At 38.5% G+C, this 13,099-nt stretch overlaps 1 protein-coding gene across 24 annotated transcripts in view; it reads left to right on the forward strand.

Moving 5' to 3' along the window:
* EIF4G3 (eukaryotic translation initiation factor 4 gamma 3) overlaps positions 1-13,099 on the forward strand; it is a 362,883-nt gene that overhangs the window by 215,034 nt on the left and 134,750 nt on the right. For 18 of the 24 annotated variants that reach the window (XM_033433181.2, XM_033433186.2, XM_049706442.1 and 15 more), the window contains one exon: positions 12,368-12,476. In XM_033433181.2, coding sequence (XP_033289072.1) covers positions 12,368-12,476 — 109 coding nt within the window. The remainder of the gene's footprint in view (positions 1-12,367; positions 12,477-13,099) is intronic. The other 6 variants (XM_049706459.1, XM_033433173.2, XM_033433178.2 and 3 more) reach the window with 1 other exon arrangement.

Here is a 13,099-nt window from a genome sequence, read left to right on the forward strand (position 1 = left end):
ATTTATTAAAAATTTTTATTTATTTATTTATTTTTGGCTTTGTTGGGTCTTCATTCCTTTGCATGGTCTTTCTTTAGTTGCGTCGAGCGGGGGCTACTCTTCGTTGCGGTGTGTGGGCTTCTCATTGCTGTGGCTTCTCTTGTTGCAGAGCATGGGCTCTAGGCGCGCAGGCTTCAGTAGTTGTGGCACGCGGGCTCAGTAGTTGTGGCATGCAGGCTCTAGAGCTCAGGCTCAGTAGTTATGGTGCACGAGCTTAGTTGCTCCGTGGCATGTGGGATCTTCCCGGACCAGGGCTTGAACCCATGTCCCCTTCATTGGCAGGCGGATTCTTAACCACTGCGCCACCAAGGAAGCCCCTCTATTTATTTATTTTTTTACTGAGGTATAATTGACATAAACATTACATTAGTTTTAGGTGTACAACATAATGATATTTGTATAAATTGTAAAATGACCACAATAAGTCTAGTTAACAGCTGTCACCATGCACAGTTACAAAAAACAATTTTTTATTTATGAGAACTTTTAAGATCTATTGTCTTTGCAGCTTTCAAATATGCAATATAGTATTATTAACTAGAGTTGCCATGCTGTTCATTACATCCCCATGACTTATTTATTTTATAACTGGAAGTTTGTACCTTTTGATCCCCTTCACCCATTTTTCCCACCCTACCCCCCACCTCTGGCAACCACCAATCTGTTCTCTTTTCTATGAGTTTTGTTTTGTTTTTTAATTCTACATATAAGTGAGCTCATACGGCATTTCTTTCTCTATCTGAGTTATTTCACTTAGTATAATACCCACAAGGTCCATTCATGTTATTGCAAAGGGCAAGCTTTCATTTTTTTTATGGTTGAATAATATTCCTCTGTGTGTACAGGTTTATTCTTTAATATGTTTCCCTTGAAAGAATATAAGCTCCAGAAGCTAAGGATTTTTCTGTTTTAATCACCAGTGGGTTCTCAGTGCTTTGTATGTGATAGATGCCGGGGGGAAAATCCACACATGTGAGTGTGTGTGCGCATGTGTGCGCATGCATACACTCACATACACACCTTTCTAAAGAATGCGTGTAGGAGAATTCTCTCCCATTTATGAAAGAAGTATGTTTTGGTCCTTTTTCCTGGTGCCATTTATTTTTTTTACTTCCTAATCTTCATAATGTTTCTCAATCGGGGGCAATACTTCTTTATCCCCAGGGTTTGTATATGTTAAACACGTGTGGTATTTATTACAATGGCTGTTTTAAAGTCATTGAATGGGACTTCGAAAAGTCAGTTACATATAACATATAAATAATGAAACGTGAAACGTTCAAATAGCCTCTTATGATAACAGTAAATTACATCAGCATCTTGCTTATATTTGTATAACTATTTGGAGTCTCTGGCTTTCTCTCAGTGGATTACAATAAGGGTCAGCAATCATTTTCTGTAAAGGGCCAGATCATACACATTTTTGGTTTTGCAGCCAGCTGTCTCTTTCACCACTACTCAACTCTGATATTGTTGCATGAAAGCAGCCATAGACAATATGTAAATGAATGGCTGTGGCTGTTCCAATAAAACTTTCTAAGTATCCTGTAATTTTCATATGTCAAGAAATATTGTTTTTTAAAATTCCCCCAACTATTTAAAAATGTAAAAAGTTCTTATCTCATGGGAAGTACCAAAATAGGCATGTGGCCCCTGGGCCATAGTTGCTGGCCTCCTGTCTACAGTTACCTCTGTAATGAAGCATGCTGTCATATACACATTTAAAATAGACAGTAAATGATGGTGGCCTCTCTTTGGGTAGAAACAATATAGGTTATGTAAAGAGAAATGAATTTTATTTACTTTTTAAACTGCCAAATCTAATTTTTAAATTTTTATACAACTTTTAAAGGTTACTTTCCATTTACAGTTACTACAAAATATTGACTATTTTCCCGTGTTGTACAATACATACTTGACACCCAGTAGTTTTGTATCTCCCACTGCCCCACCCCTATATTGCCCCTCCCCCCACACTGATAGTCACTAGTTTGTTCTCTATATCTGTGAGTTTGCTTCTTTTTTGCTATATTCACTAGTTTGTTGTAATTTTTAGATTCCACATATAAGTGATATCACACAGTATTTGTCTTTATCTGACTTATTTCAGTTAGCATAATGCCCTCTAAGTCCATCCATGTTGCTACAAATGGCAAAATTTTCATTTCTCTTTTATGGCTCAGTAGATACCGGTGTGTGTGTGTGTGTGTGTGTGTGTGTGTGTGTGTGTGTGTGTGTGTATCACATCTTTTTTATCCATTTATCTTTTGACGGACACTTAGGTTGCCTCTGTATCTTGGCAATTATAAATAATGCTGCTATGAACATTGGGGTGCATGTATCTTTTCGAATAAATGTTTTTTCTTTTTTTGATATATACTCAGGAGTTGAATTGCTGGGTCATATGATAGTTCTGTTTTTATTTTTCAGAGCATTTCCATACTATTTTCCACAATAGCTGCAGCAGTTTACATTCCCACCAACAGTGTACGAGGGTTCCCTTTTTTCCACATCCTCACCAATATTTGTTATTTGTGTTCTTTTTGATTCAGTTCTTCTGCCCACTTTTTAGTTGGGTTGTTTTTTTTTTGATGTCATGTTGTATGAGCTGTTTACATATGTTAGGTATTAATGCCCTATCCATCATATCATTTGCAAATATTTTCTTCCATTTACTAGGTTGTCTTTCCATTTTGTCGATGGTTTCCTTTGCTGTGCAAAAGCTTGTAAGTTTAATTACGTCCAATTTGTTTATTTTTGCTTTTATTTTCTTTACTTTAGGAGGTGGATCCCCAAAAAATATTGCTGCAACTTATGTCAAAGAGTATTCTGCCTATGTTTTTCTCTAGGAGTTTTATACTGTTTGGTCTTACATTTAAGTCTTTAATCCATTTTGAGTTTATTTTTGTGTATGGTGTCAGAGAGTGTTCTAATTTATTTCTTTTACATGTAGCTGTCCAGTTTTTCCAGCACCACTTATTGGAGAGACTGTCTTTTCTCCATTGTATATTCTTGCCTCCTTTGTCATAGATTAATTGACCGTAAGTGCTTGGGTTTATTTCTGGGCTCTCTATCCTGTTTCATTGATCTATGTGTCTGTTTTTATGCCAGTATTGTACTGCTTTGATGACTGTAGCTTTTTTGTATAGTCTGAAGTCAAGGAGCATGAATTCTCCAGCTCTGTTCTTCTTTCTCAAGATTGTTTTGGCTATTTGGGGTCTTAGGTGTTTCATATAAATTTTAAAATTATTTGTTCTAGTTCTGTGAAAAATGCCATTGGTATTTTGACAGGACTTGCATTGAATTTATAGATTGCCTTGGGTAGTATGGTCATTTTAACAACATTGATTCTTCCAATCCAGGAACATGGTATATCTTTCCATCTGTTGTGTCATCTTCAGTTTCTTTCATCAATGTCTTAGAGTTTTCAGAGTATTGGTCTTTGCCTCCTTAGGTAGGCTTATTCCTAGATGTTCTGTTCTTTTTGATGCGTTGGTGAATGAGATTATTTCCTTAATTTCTCTGATAGTTCGTTGTTAGTGTATAGAAATGCAACAGATTTCTGCACATTAATTTTGTATCCTGCAACTATACCAAATTCATTGATGAGCTCTAGTAGTTTTCTGGTAGCATGTTTAGGATTTCCTATGTATAGTATCATGTCATCTGCAAACAGTGACAGTTTTACTTCTTCCGTTCCAATTTGGATTTTTTAAATTTCTTTTTCTTTTCTGAATACTGTGGCTAGAACTTCCAAACCTGTGTTGAATAAAAGTGGCAAGAGTGGGCATTCTTGTCTTGTTCCTGATCTTAGAGGAAATGCTTTCAGCTTTTCACCATTGAGTATGATGTCAACTGTGGGTTTGTCATATATGACATTTATTATGTTGAGGTATATTCCCTCTATGCCCACTTTCTGGAGAGTTTTTATCATAAATGGATGTTGAATTTTATCAAAAGCTTTTTCTGCATCTATTGAGATGATCATATGGTTTTTATTCTTCAGTTTTTTAATGTTGTGTATCACATTGATTGATTAGCAGCTATTGAAAAATCCTTGCATCCCTAGGATAAATCCCACTTGATCATGGTGTATGATGTTTTTAATGTATTGTTAGATTTGGTTTGCTGGTATTTTGTTGAGGATTTTTGAATCTGTTTTTATCAGTGATATTGGCCTGTAATTTTCTATTTTTGTAGTATCTTTGTCTGGTTTTGGTATCAGGGTGGTGCTGGCCTCATAGAATGTGTTCAGAAGTGTTCCTTCCTCTGCAGTTTTTTTGCACTGTTTCAGAAGGATAGATGCTAACTCTTCTCTAAATGTTTGGTTGAATTCATCTGTGAAGTCATCTGGTCCTGGACGTTTGCTTTGGGAGTTTTTAAATTACTGATTCAATTGCAGTACTGGTAGTTGGTCTGTTGGTGTTTTCTATTTCTTCCAGGTTCAATTTTGGGAGGTTGTGCCTTTCTAAGAATTTGTCCATTTGTTCTAGGTTGTCTATTGTATTGGTGTATAGTTGCTTGTAGTAGTCTCTTATGATCTGTTGTATTTCTGTGGTATCAGTTGTAACTTCTCCTTTTTCACTTCTGATTTTATTGATTTGGACCTTCTCCCTTTGTTTATTGGGTAGTCTGGCTATAGGTTTATTAATTTTGTTTATCTTTTCAAAGAACCAGCTTGTAGTTTCATTGATCTTTTTTTGTTTTTTAGTCTGTATTTCATTTATTTCTTCTTTGATCTTTTGTTTGTTTGTTTGTTTTTGCGTTACGCGGGCCTCTTACTGTTATGGCCTCTCCCATTGTGGAGCAGAGGCTCTAGACGCGCAGGCTCAGTGGCCATGGCTCACGAGCCCAGCCGCTCCACGGCATGTGGGATCTTCCCGGACCGGGGCACGAACCCGTGTCCCCTGCATCAGCAGGCAGACTCTCAGAACCACTGCACAACCAGGAAAGCCCTCTTCTTTGATCTTTATGGCTTCTTTCCTTCTACTAAGTTTAGGTTTTGTTTGTTCTTCTTTCTCTAATTGCTTTAGTAAGGTTATTCATTTGAGATTTTTCTGGTTTCCTGAGGTAAGCTTGTATTGCTCTAAACTTCCCTCTTAGAACTGCTTTTGCCACATCCCCTAGGTTCAGCTTTTTTTTTTTCATTTGCCTCTAAGTATTTTTTAATTTCCTCTTTGATTTCTTCAGTGATCCATTGGTTGTTTAGTAGCATATTTTCTTTCCTCCATGTGTTTGTGTTTAGTAGCATATTTTTCATCCTCCATGTGTTTGCAGTTTTTTTCTTGTAGTTAATTTCTAGTCTCACAGCATTGTGATTGGAAAAGATGCTTGATATGATTTCAGTTTTCTTAACCTTATCAAGGCTTGTTTTATGGCTTAGCCTGTGATCTATCATGGAGGATGCCCCATGTGCTCTTGAAAAGAAAATGTATTCAGCTCCTTTCACGTGGAATGCCCTTTATATTATCAGTTAAGTCCATTTGGTCTAATGTGTCATTTAAGGTCTGTGTTTCCTTACTGATTTTCTGTTTGGATGATCTGACCATTGATGTAAGTGGGGTGTCAAAGTCCCCTACTATTATTGTGTTACTGTCAATTTCTCCTTTTATATGTTAATATTTGCCTTATATATTGAGGTGCTCCTATGTTGGTTGCATATGTATTTGAATTATCTTAATCTTGGATTGATCCATTGATCATTATGTAGTGTCCTTCTTTGTCTCTTGTAACAGTTTTTATTTTAAAGTCTATTTTGTCTGATATAAGTATTGCTACTCTGGCTTTCTTTTGATTTCCATTTGCATGGAATACTTTTTTCCATCCTCTCACTTTCATTCTGTGTGTTTCTCTAGATCTGAGGTGAGTCTCTTGTAGATAGCATATATATAGACCTAATTTTTGTATTCGTTCAGCCACTTTATTCCTTTTGGTTGGAGCATTTAGTTTGTTTATGTTTAAGATAATTATTGATATGTATGTTCTTACTGCCATTTTGTTACTCGTTTTTTATTTGTTTTGTAGGTCTTTTTTTTTTGCCTGTCTTCTTTTGCTCTCTTCTATTATGATTTTATGACTATCTTTAGTGTTACGTTTGGATTCCTTTCCTTTTTTGTGTATATATCTATCGTAGATTTTTGGTTTGTGGTTAGCAGTCTATATATATACATGATTGTTTTAAGTTGCTCATCTTTTAATTTCAAATGCATTTTTTTTTGGCTGTGCCATGCAGCACATGAGATCGACAAGCAGGATCTTAGTTCCCCAACCAAGGCTCGAACCTGTGCCCCCTGCAGTGGAAGCGTGGAGTCGTAACCGCTGGACCACCAGGGAAGTCCCTCAAATGCATTTTTAAACCCCTACACATTTTGAGTCTTCTCCTCTCATGATTACTGTTTTTGATATCACATTTTACATCTGTTTTGTGTATCCCTTAACTGCTTATTGTGGTTATAGATGACTTGACTACATTTTTTTGTCTTTTTAACCTCCCTGCTAGCTTTATGTATGTATGATTTCCTACCCTTAGTGTGTGTTTACCTTTACCAGTGAGCTTTTTTATTTTGTAGTTTTCTTGTTGCTGGTTGTGTCTTTTTTTGCCTAGAGAAGTTCCTTTAACATTTGTTGTAAAGTTGGTTTGGTGGTGCTGAACTCTTTTAGCTTTTACTTGTCTGAAAGCTTTTGATTTCTCCATCAAATCTGAATGAGAACCTTGCCAGGTAGAATATTCTTGGTTGTAGGTTTTTCCCTTTAATCACGTTAAATATATCGTCCTACTCCCTTCTGGCCTGCAGAGTTTCTGCTGAAAAATCAGCTGATAGCCTTATGGGAGTTCCCTTGCTTTTAATATTCTCTCTTTATCTTTATTTTTGTCATTTTGATTATGGCGTGTCTTGGTGTCTTCCTCTTGTGTTAATCCTGTGTGGGACTCTCTGCACTTCCTGGACTTGGGTGACTGTTTCCTTTCCCAGGTTAGGGAAGTTCTCAGCTACTGTGTCTTCACATATTTTCTCAGGCCCTTTCTCTCTCTCTTTGTCTCAGACCGCTATAATGTGAATATTAGTACACTTGATATTGTCTCAGAGGTCTCTTAAACTGTCCTCATTTCTTTTCTTTCTTTTTTTTTTTGCGGTACGCGGGCCTCTCACTGTTGTGGCCTCTCCCATTGCGGAGCACAGGCTCCGGACGCGCAGGCTCAGCGACCATGGCTCACGGGCCCAGCCGCTCCGCGGCATGTGGGATCTTCCCGGACCGGAGCACGAACCCGTGTCCCCTGCTTCGGCAGGCGGACTCTCAACCACTGCGCCACCAGGGAAGCCCTCTTTCTTTTTTCTGTTCGGCAGCAGTGATTTCCACGACTCTGTCTTCCAGCTTACTGGTCCATTCCTCTGTATCATTTAGTCTGCTGTTGATTCCTTCTAGTGTATTTTTCATTTCAGTTATTGTATTCTTCATCTCTGTTTGGTTGTTCTTTATATTTTCTAACTCTTTGTTAAAAACTTCTCACTCTGTGTATCCATTCGTCTCCTGAGTTCTTTTGTCATCTTTACGATCATTACTCTGAACTCTGTCTTGGGTAGATTGCCTGTCTCCACTTCATTTGGTTTTTCTTCTGGGGTTTTGTCTTGTTCCTTCATCTGGAACATGTTTCTCTGCCACCTTATTTTGTCTGAGTTTCTATTTGTATTTTTATGTATGTGGTAGGTTAGTTACATTTCTCAAACTTGGAAAAGTGACCTTCTATAGGGAGACATCCTGTGGGTCCCAGCAGTGCACTCCCCTGTTGTCACCCAAGCTGTGTGCTCTAGGGGTTCCTCCTAAGAGGGCTGAGTGACTCCTTCTGTTGTGGAGGGCTGACTGTGTGGGTGGTCTGGTGGGCTTTGTTGGCCCCTAGTGTGATTGGTTGCCAGGCCATGCCTTGTGTGGATGCTGCTAGCTGCTGTGTGGTGGGGCCTGGTCACGAGGTGGCTTGTTTTAGATCCCTAGGGGGCCCTTGGGCTAGTGCCGGCTCACTGGTGGGTGGAGTCAGGATCCCAAAGACTCCGAGGCTGTTGCCTGTACTACACCAGGTCCTGGGATTAGTGCCTGGGGTTAGTAGTGGCATGCAGAGCTGGTTCCTGAAGTCTGGCTGAAGGGCCCAGGGATCCTAGAACTTGTTTCAAATCATTGGTGGGGGAGCCAGTTCCTGACACAGTTTGGTATGGGATCCAGGATGTCCTGAAGCTTGTGTTGGCCTGCTGGTGGACGGGGCCTGGGCCAAGCTGGTCCCAGGATAAGGTCTGGCCTGCTGTGAGTGGGCTGGGTCTGCAGGCTGCAGGATCATAGTTTTCTTGCATCCGGTGTCTGCCCCCTGTTGGATGAGACTGTTCTAGAGGCTAGTGCAGGCTTCCTGGAGGGAGAGGGCAGTGCATGCCTGTTGCTGGGTGGAAGTGAAGTGGTTCTTGGCCCTTTGGTGGGCAAGGGCATGTCTTGGCGCACGTCTAGAGGTGGCTGTGGGATCACGACGTCTTTTGGCAGCCTGTCTGCTGATGGGTGGGCCTCTGTTCTGCCGAGTTGCTTTGCCTGAGGTGTCCCAGCACTGGTGCCTGCAGGCTGTTGTGTGGATTTAGGGTTAGGTGTTGGAACTAGTGAGTGAAGATGGCAGCCACCAGCAGCAGTGGTCACACAGTAGAATGTTCCCAAATATGGCTGCCACCAGTATCTGTGTCCTCAGGGTGAGCCACAGCCACACACACCCCCACACACATACCTCTCCAGGAGACTGCCCAAGACCAGCAAGTAGGTCTGGCCCAGGCTCCTATCAAGTTACTGCTTTTGACCTGGGTCCCAGTGCGCATCAGATTTTGTGTGTACCCTTTTAAGAGTGAAGTTTCTTTTGCCCTCTGTCCTATGGGGCTTCTGAAATTAAGCCGCTCTGGCCTTCAAAGCCACATGCTCTGGGGTTTCATCTTCCCGGTGCAGGACCCCTGGACTGGGGAGTTGGACATGGGTCTCAGAACTCTCACTCCTACGGGAAATCCTTTGCAATATAACTATTCTCCAGTTTGTGGGTTGCCCACCCAGGGGTATGGGATTTGATTATATCACGAGTCTGCCCCTCCTACCCGTCTTGTTTTAGTTCCTTCTTTATGTCTTTAGTTTTAGAAAATCTTTTCTGGTAGTTTCCAGTCTTTTTCATTGATGGTCGTTTTGAAGACAGTTGTGATTTTGGCGTGCTCATGAGTGAGATAACTGAGTCTTTCTACTCTGCCATCTTGGCTGCTCTCGAGAATTGAATTTTAAATTGTACAAAGAATATTAAAGACAATCCAGATTTTGTTGCCTCCTTTTATCTGTTGGTACTCTATTTAAAAAAAATTAATTCTTCCAGTGGGCCCACATCTACCAGTACCCCTTCAGGCCAGTATTTCAAATTTAATATGTAAATCTTCAACAGAGTAGATTCTCAAGTAGAGTTCATACAGGAAATTCACTTCTTGGGTACTATCAAGTATCTGATATCTTGCCATTCTTTAAGTAAGCTTCCTTAACATTGTATTTGAAAAGTGAGAATTTTTTTTCTTCTGCCAATCAGAGCTTTGATCTTGAAAAATTTGATGTGGGGAGGGAATTTAGCATTGACATAAATTATGAACTGTTGAAACAATGTGATGTTGCCAAATAAACCCTAACCTTTTAACCTGACTTCCTGAGCATCTTTGTTGAATTATTTTATGTTTTGATATCAATTGCCCTTCCAGTCTGATTTTTATAAATTTTAACTCCTACTAACAGTGAAAGTGACTGAAGTGCAGTGATTTTGAAATTCATTAAATATATTCTCTACAGGGTTGATCATGTCACCTGAGAAGAGATGAAATTAGAGGTTAGCTAAAATTTGAGATTATCCTAAATTAAAATTAATCTGAAACAAAATTAAAGTATTGATGTATGTTGTATATTAGTATGTTATTTTCTTGGTCCTATCAGAGGCTTAGAGAATGTTAAAGCTGAAAGGCACTGTAGGATCTTTAGTTCCTTTTCAGTTTACAGCTAAGGATTACCTTTGTGTGGTTTGTTTTTTTTTTTTTTTTTGGCTGCGCCATGTGGCATGTGGGATCTTAGTTCCCCGACCAGGGATCGAACGTGCACCCCCTGCATTGGAAGTGTGGAGTCTTAATCACTGGACTGCCAGGGAAGTCCCCAGCTGAGGAAATTGAGTACTTTCCTAGCATTCCGTGGCTATATAACTAAGTACTAGATACTTGGATTTGGAACTATGAGTTAACCAACATGTTATCTCACTCCTTTCTTATAAATCTTTATACATAACATCTTCCTAGGGCTTTGTTGTTGGAAAAATGCCTGTGCAGTTGTCTTTTTAATATGATTGAAGGTATTTTAATCTTAGATTGAAAAACTCTCTGATCTATACAAATTTATAGGTATCAGCAGTCTTTTACTGTCTTAAAACTCCCACCTTAACCATGTATGTCATTTATTTTGGTGACCTACTTTCAGCAGTTACCCTTTTTCATTGGTTATTAATTTCCCTGACTATTAGAGTAGTTAATATTTTCATTCTTTCTGGTAAAGGACACAATTTACAGATCTTTCTTTCCTGGGTTATGTGGATAACTATTTAATAAATATTAAAGAGTATAGACTCTTTCCTTTGTTCTAGAGCTGTTTTCAACCATAGAATTGAACTGAGTCCCTACAGTCATCCCTCAGTATCCACAGAAGATTGGTTCCAGGACCCACGGATAGCAAAATCCGTGGATATTTAAGTCTTTTAGGTATTAATGGCTAGTACAATCAGGTCTGTGTATCTGCGGTTCACACATCTGTGGGTATAGAGGGGTGACTGTTATTTTCACTTACAGCTGGGAACCCTTCCTAGTTTTTGAATTTTAATAATAGAATTTTTTTCCCACTGGAGCTAAGGATTCAGAGTAGAGTAATCATGGTAGTACTATCCATTTGACAGTGATTCAAAGTGAAAATAGAAACTCTTTCATTTTTTACATATGGAAATATAATTTTAGTGGTCTTCATTTAGAAGTTTTTGTGGAATATGAGTACTTTCATGGTCTATAATGAATAGGTGAGATAATACTATTTTTCCCATTTTTATCTGTTATTTTATACATTACATATAGTCCTATATAAATTGTATGTTGTACATTGTGAAAAGCATTGTTAGTTAAATGACATACGGTAAATGATAGGTGTTTAACTCATATATTTCATTTTATATTCCTACTGTATGTGAGACTCACTGACTCGAAAATATTTTTCATTAACTCCCATTTTTGAGTGGCCCTGTCTACCCCCAATTTCCCCATCCCCTCCAAAAAAAAAAAAATCAGAATTGTGCAGGGAGCTCTGCTCTGATAGCACTGATAGAATTCAACATAGACGATTATAGCTATCAAAAAATTGACCTTAGATCTCCGAGGAGAGACACTGCTTTGTTGTGTGGCTTTTGTGTAACCCTCAAATCCAGAACAAATACCTAACTGGAATGTGATGCAGATTGAATGTTCTTGTTCTTTCTTGTGTAATTCTTTTTCCCTCTAAGTTGAACAATGCCTGCAATTTTTTTCAACCTACTCTGCTAGGATTTTGATGGGCATTTTTTATTCCATATACTGGCTGATTGAAAAGGATAGTTTTCTCTTAGCTCTGAAAAGCCAGATACTTTACTCAGATTTCAGACTCTGAGAAGATATCATCCTTGACCCAGAATCTAAAGACATTTTAAGGTGAAAGTTTCTTTAAAGGCTTTCCAAGTTGCATTTCACCTGAGTGGTTATATGGACAAATGGTAAGAATCACCTTTCAGTATTGTTTTCTTGAATCAGTAACTGGTTTTAAAACCCATCATGTTTTGTTTGTCCTCTTTTTGACTGATGAACTACTTTGCTAGGTAATTTATAAATGAAGTTGACCAAGTCCCTTTGGTCTTGACTGGGAGGATGCTAAATTCTCTCTCAGATGTGACATAACTGTTAGATTGAAAGTCTGTCCTTAGAAGGAACACTGGAGAATGCATTATACTAATGATTGTTGTGCTGTCTTCTCTTGCTGTGGTTAATATTAATCATCTCTTTTCCTTCCCCTTTCCTGCTGCCTCTTTTCCTTTTCTTCCTTGTCTTCCCATGTACTCTTTGAATTTATTATACTGGCCTATATATTTTTTCCTTGCTTTCTGTTTTTGTTGTTTTTTTTTTTAATTTTGTGATCTCCTGCCCTACTTTGTCTTCCCCACTTGCCTTGGGTTCCATGTTGCTAGTTTTTATGTTCGCACGCTCATTATCACCCTTTTTTGTACTTCAAATCCCAGCAGCTGCCCAGCCAGGTCCCTGAGCACAGCCCTGTGGTTTATGGGACTGTGGAGAGCGCTCATCTTGCTGCCAGCACCCCTGTCACTGCAGCTAGCGACCAGAAGCAAGGTTTGTGTATGACTATTTTCCTCCCTCTTACCTTTAGTCTCTTTCTTTTTTTTTTTTTTTAATTAATTACATTGCCCTCAGCATTTAGGAATAAAAGTAAAACATGAGGATTATTTAGATACCTACTTTTAAACAAAGCTTTGAGATGGAAAATCAGTGTTCTACTTCTAAGAAAGTAAAGTAGGTATGATTAGTAAAAATTTTTCCTACATTCTATTAATGCCTCACTGTCAATGTATATTTATAGGTAAAAGCTTACCTGCCTTAAACTGTTTCTTTTGGAACAAGCTTGGGGAAAATAAATCGATGTATATATTTTACCAAATGTTGGTGAAATAAGTACACATACTGCTTCTTGGATTATAAATAGGAAACTTTAAGGGAAATCTCATGCCAGAAAGTGGGTTATCACAGCCTCTCTTTCCTGCCTAGTTGGATTTAAGTTGACCTTAGCTAAAATTGGGAGATAATTCATTAGACACAGAAGGAAGCAAGTTAGTTTGTTCATGTTTCTGATTTCATTCTAAGAATGAATAGAAGTCATATGTGTTTTCTGTTTTCTTGAGTTATTTATTCCTCCAAACCCCTTAATATTCCATAGCTGATGTATACTTTCTGTACTT

Source organism: Orcinus orca, chromosome 1 (genome assembly GCF_937001465.1).
Source record: "Orcinus orca chromosome 1, mOrcOrc1.1, whole genome shotgun sequence".
In the NCBI taxonomy this organism is placed as follows: Eukaryota; Metazoa; Chordata; class Mammalia; order Artiodactyla; family Delphinidae; genus Orcinus; species Orcinus orca.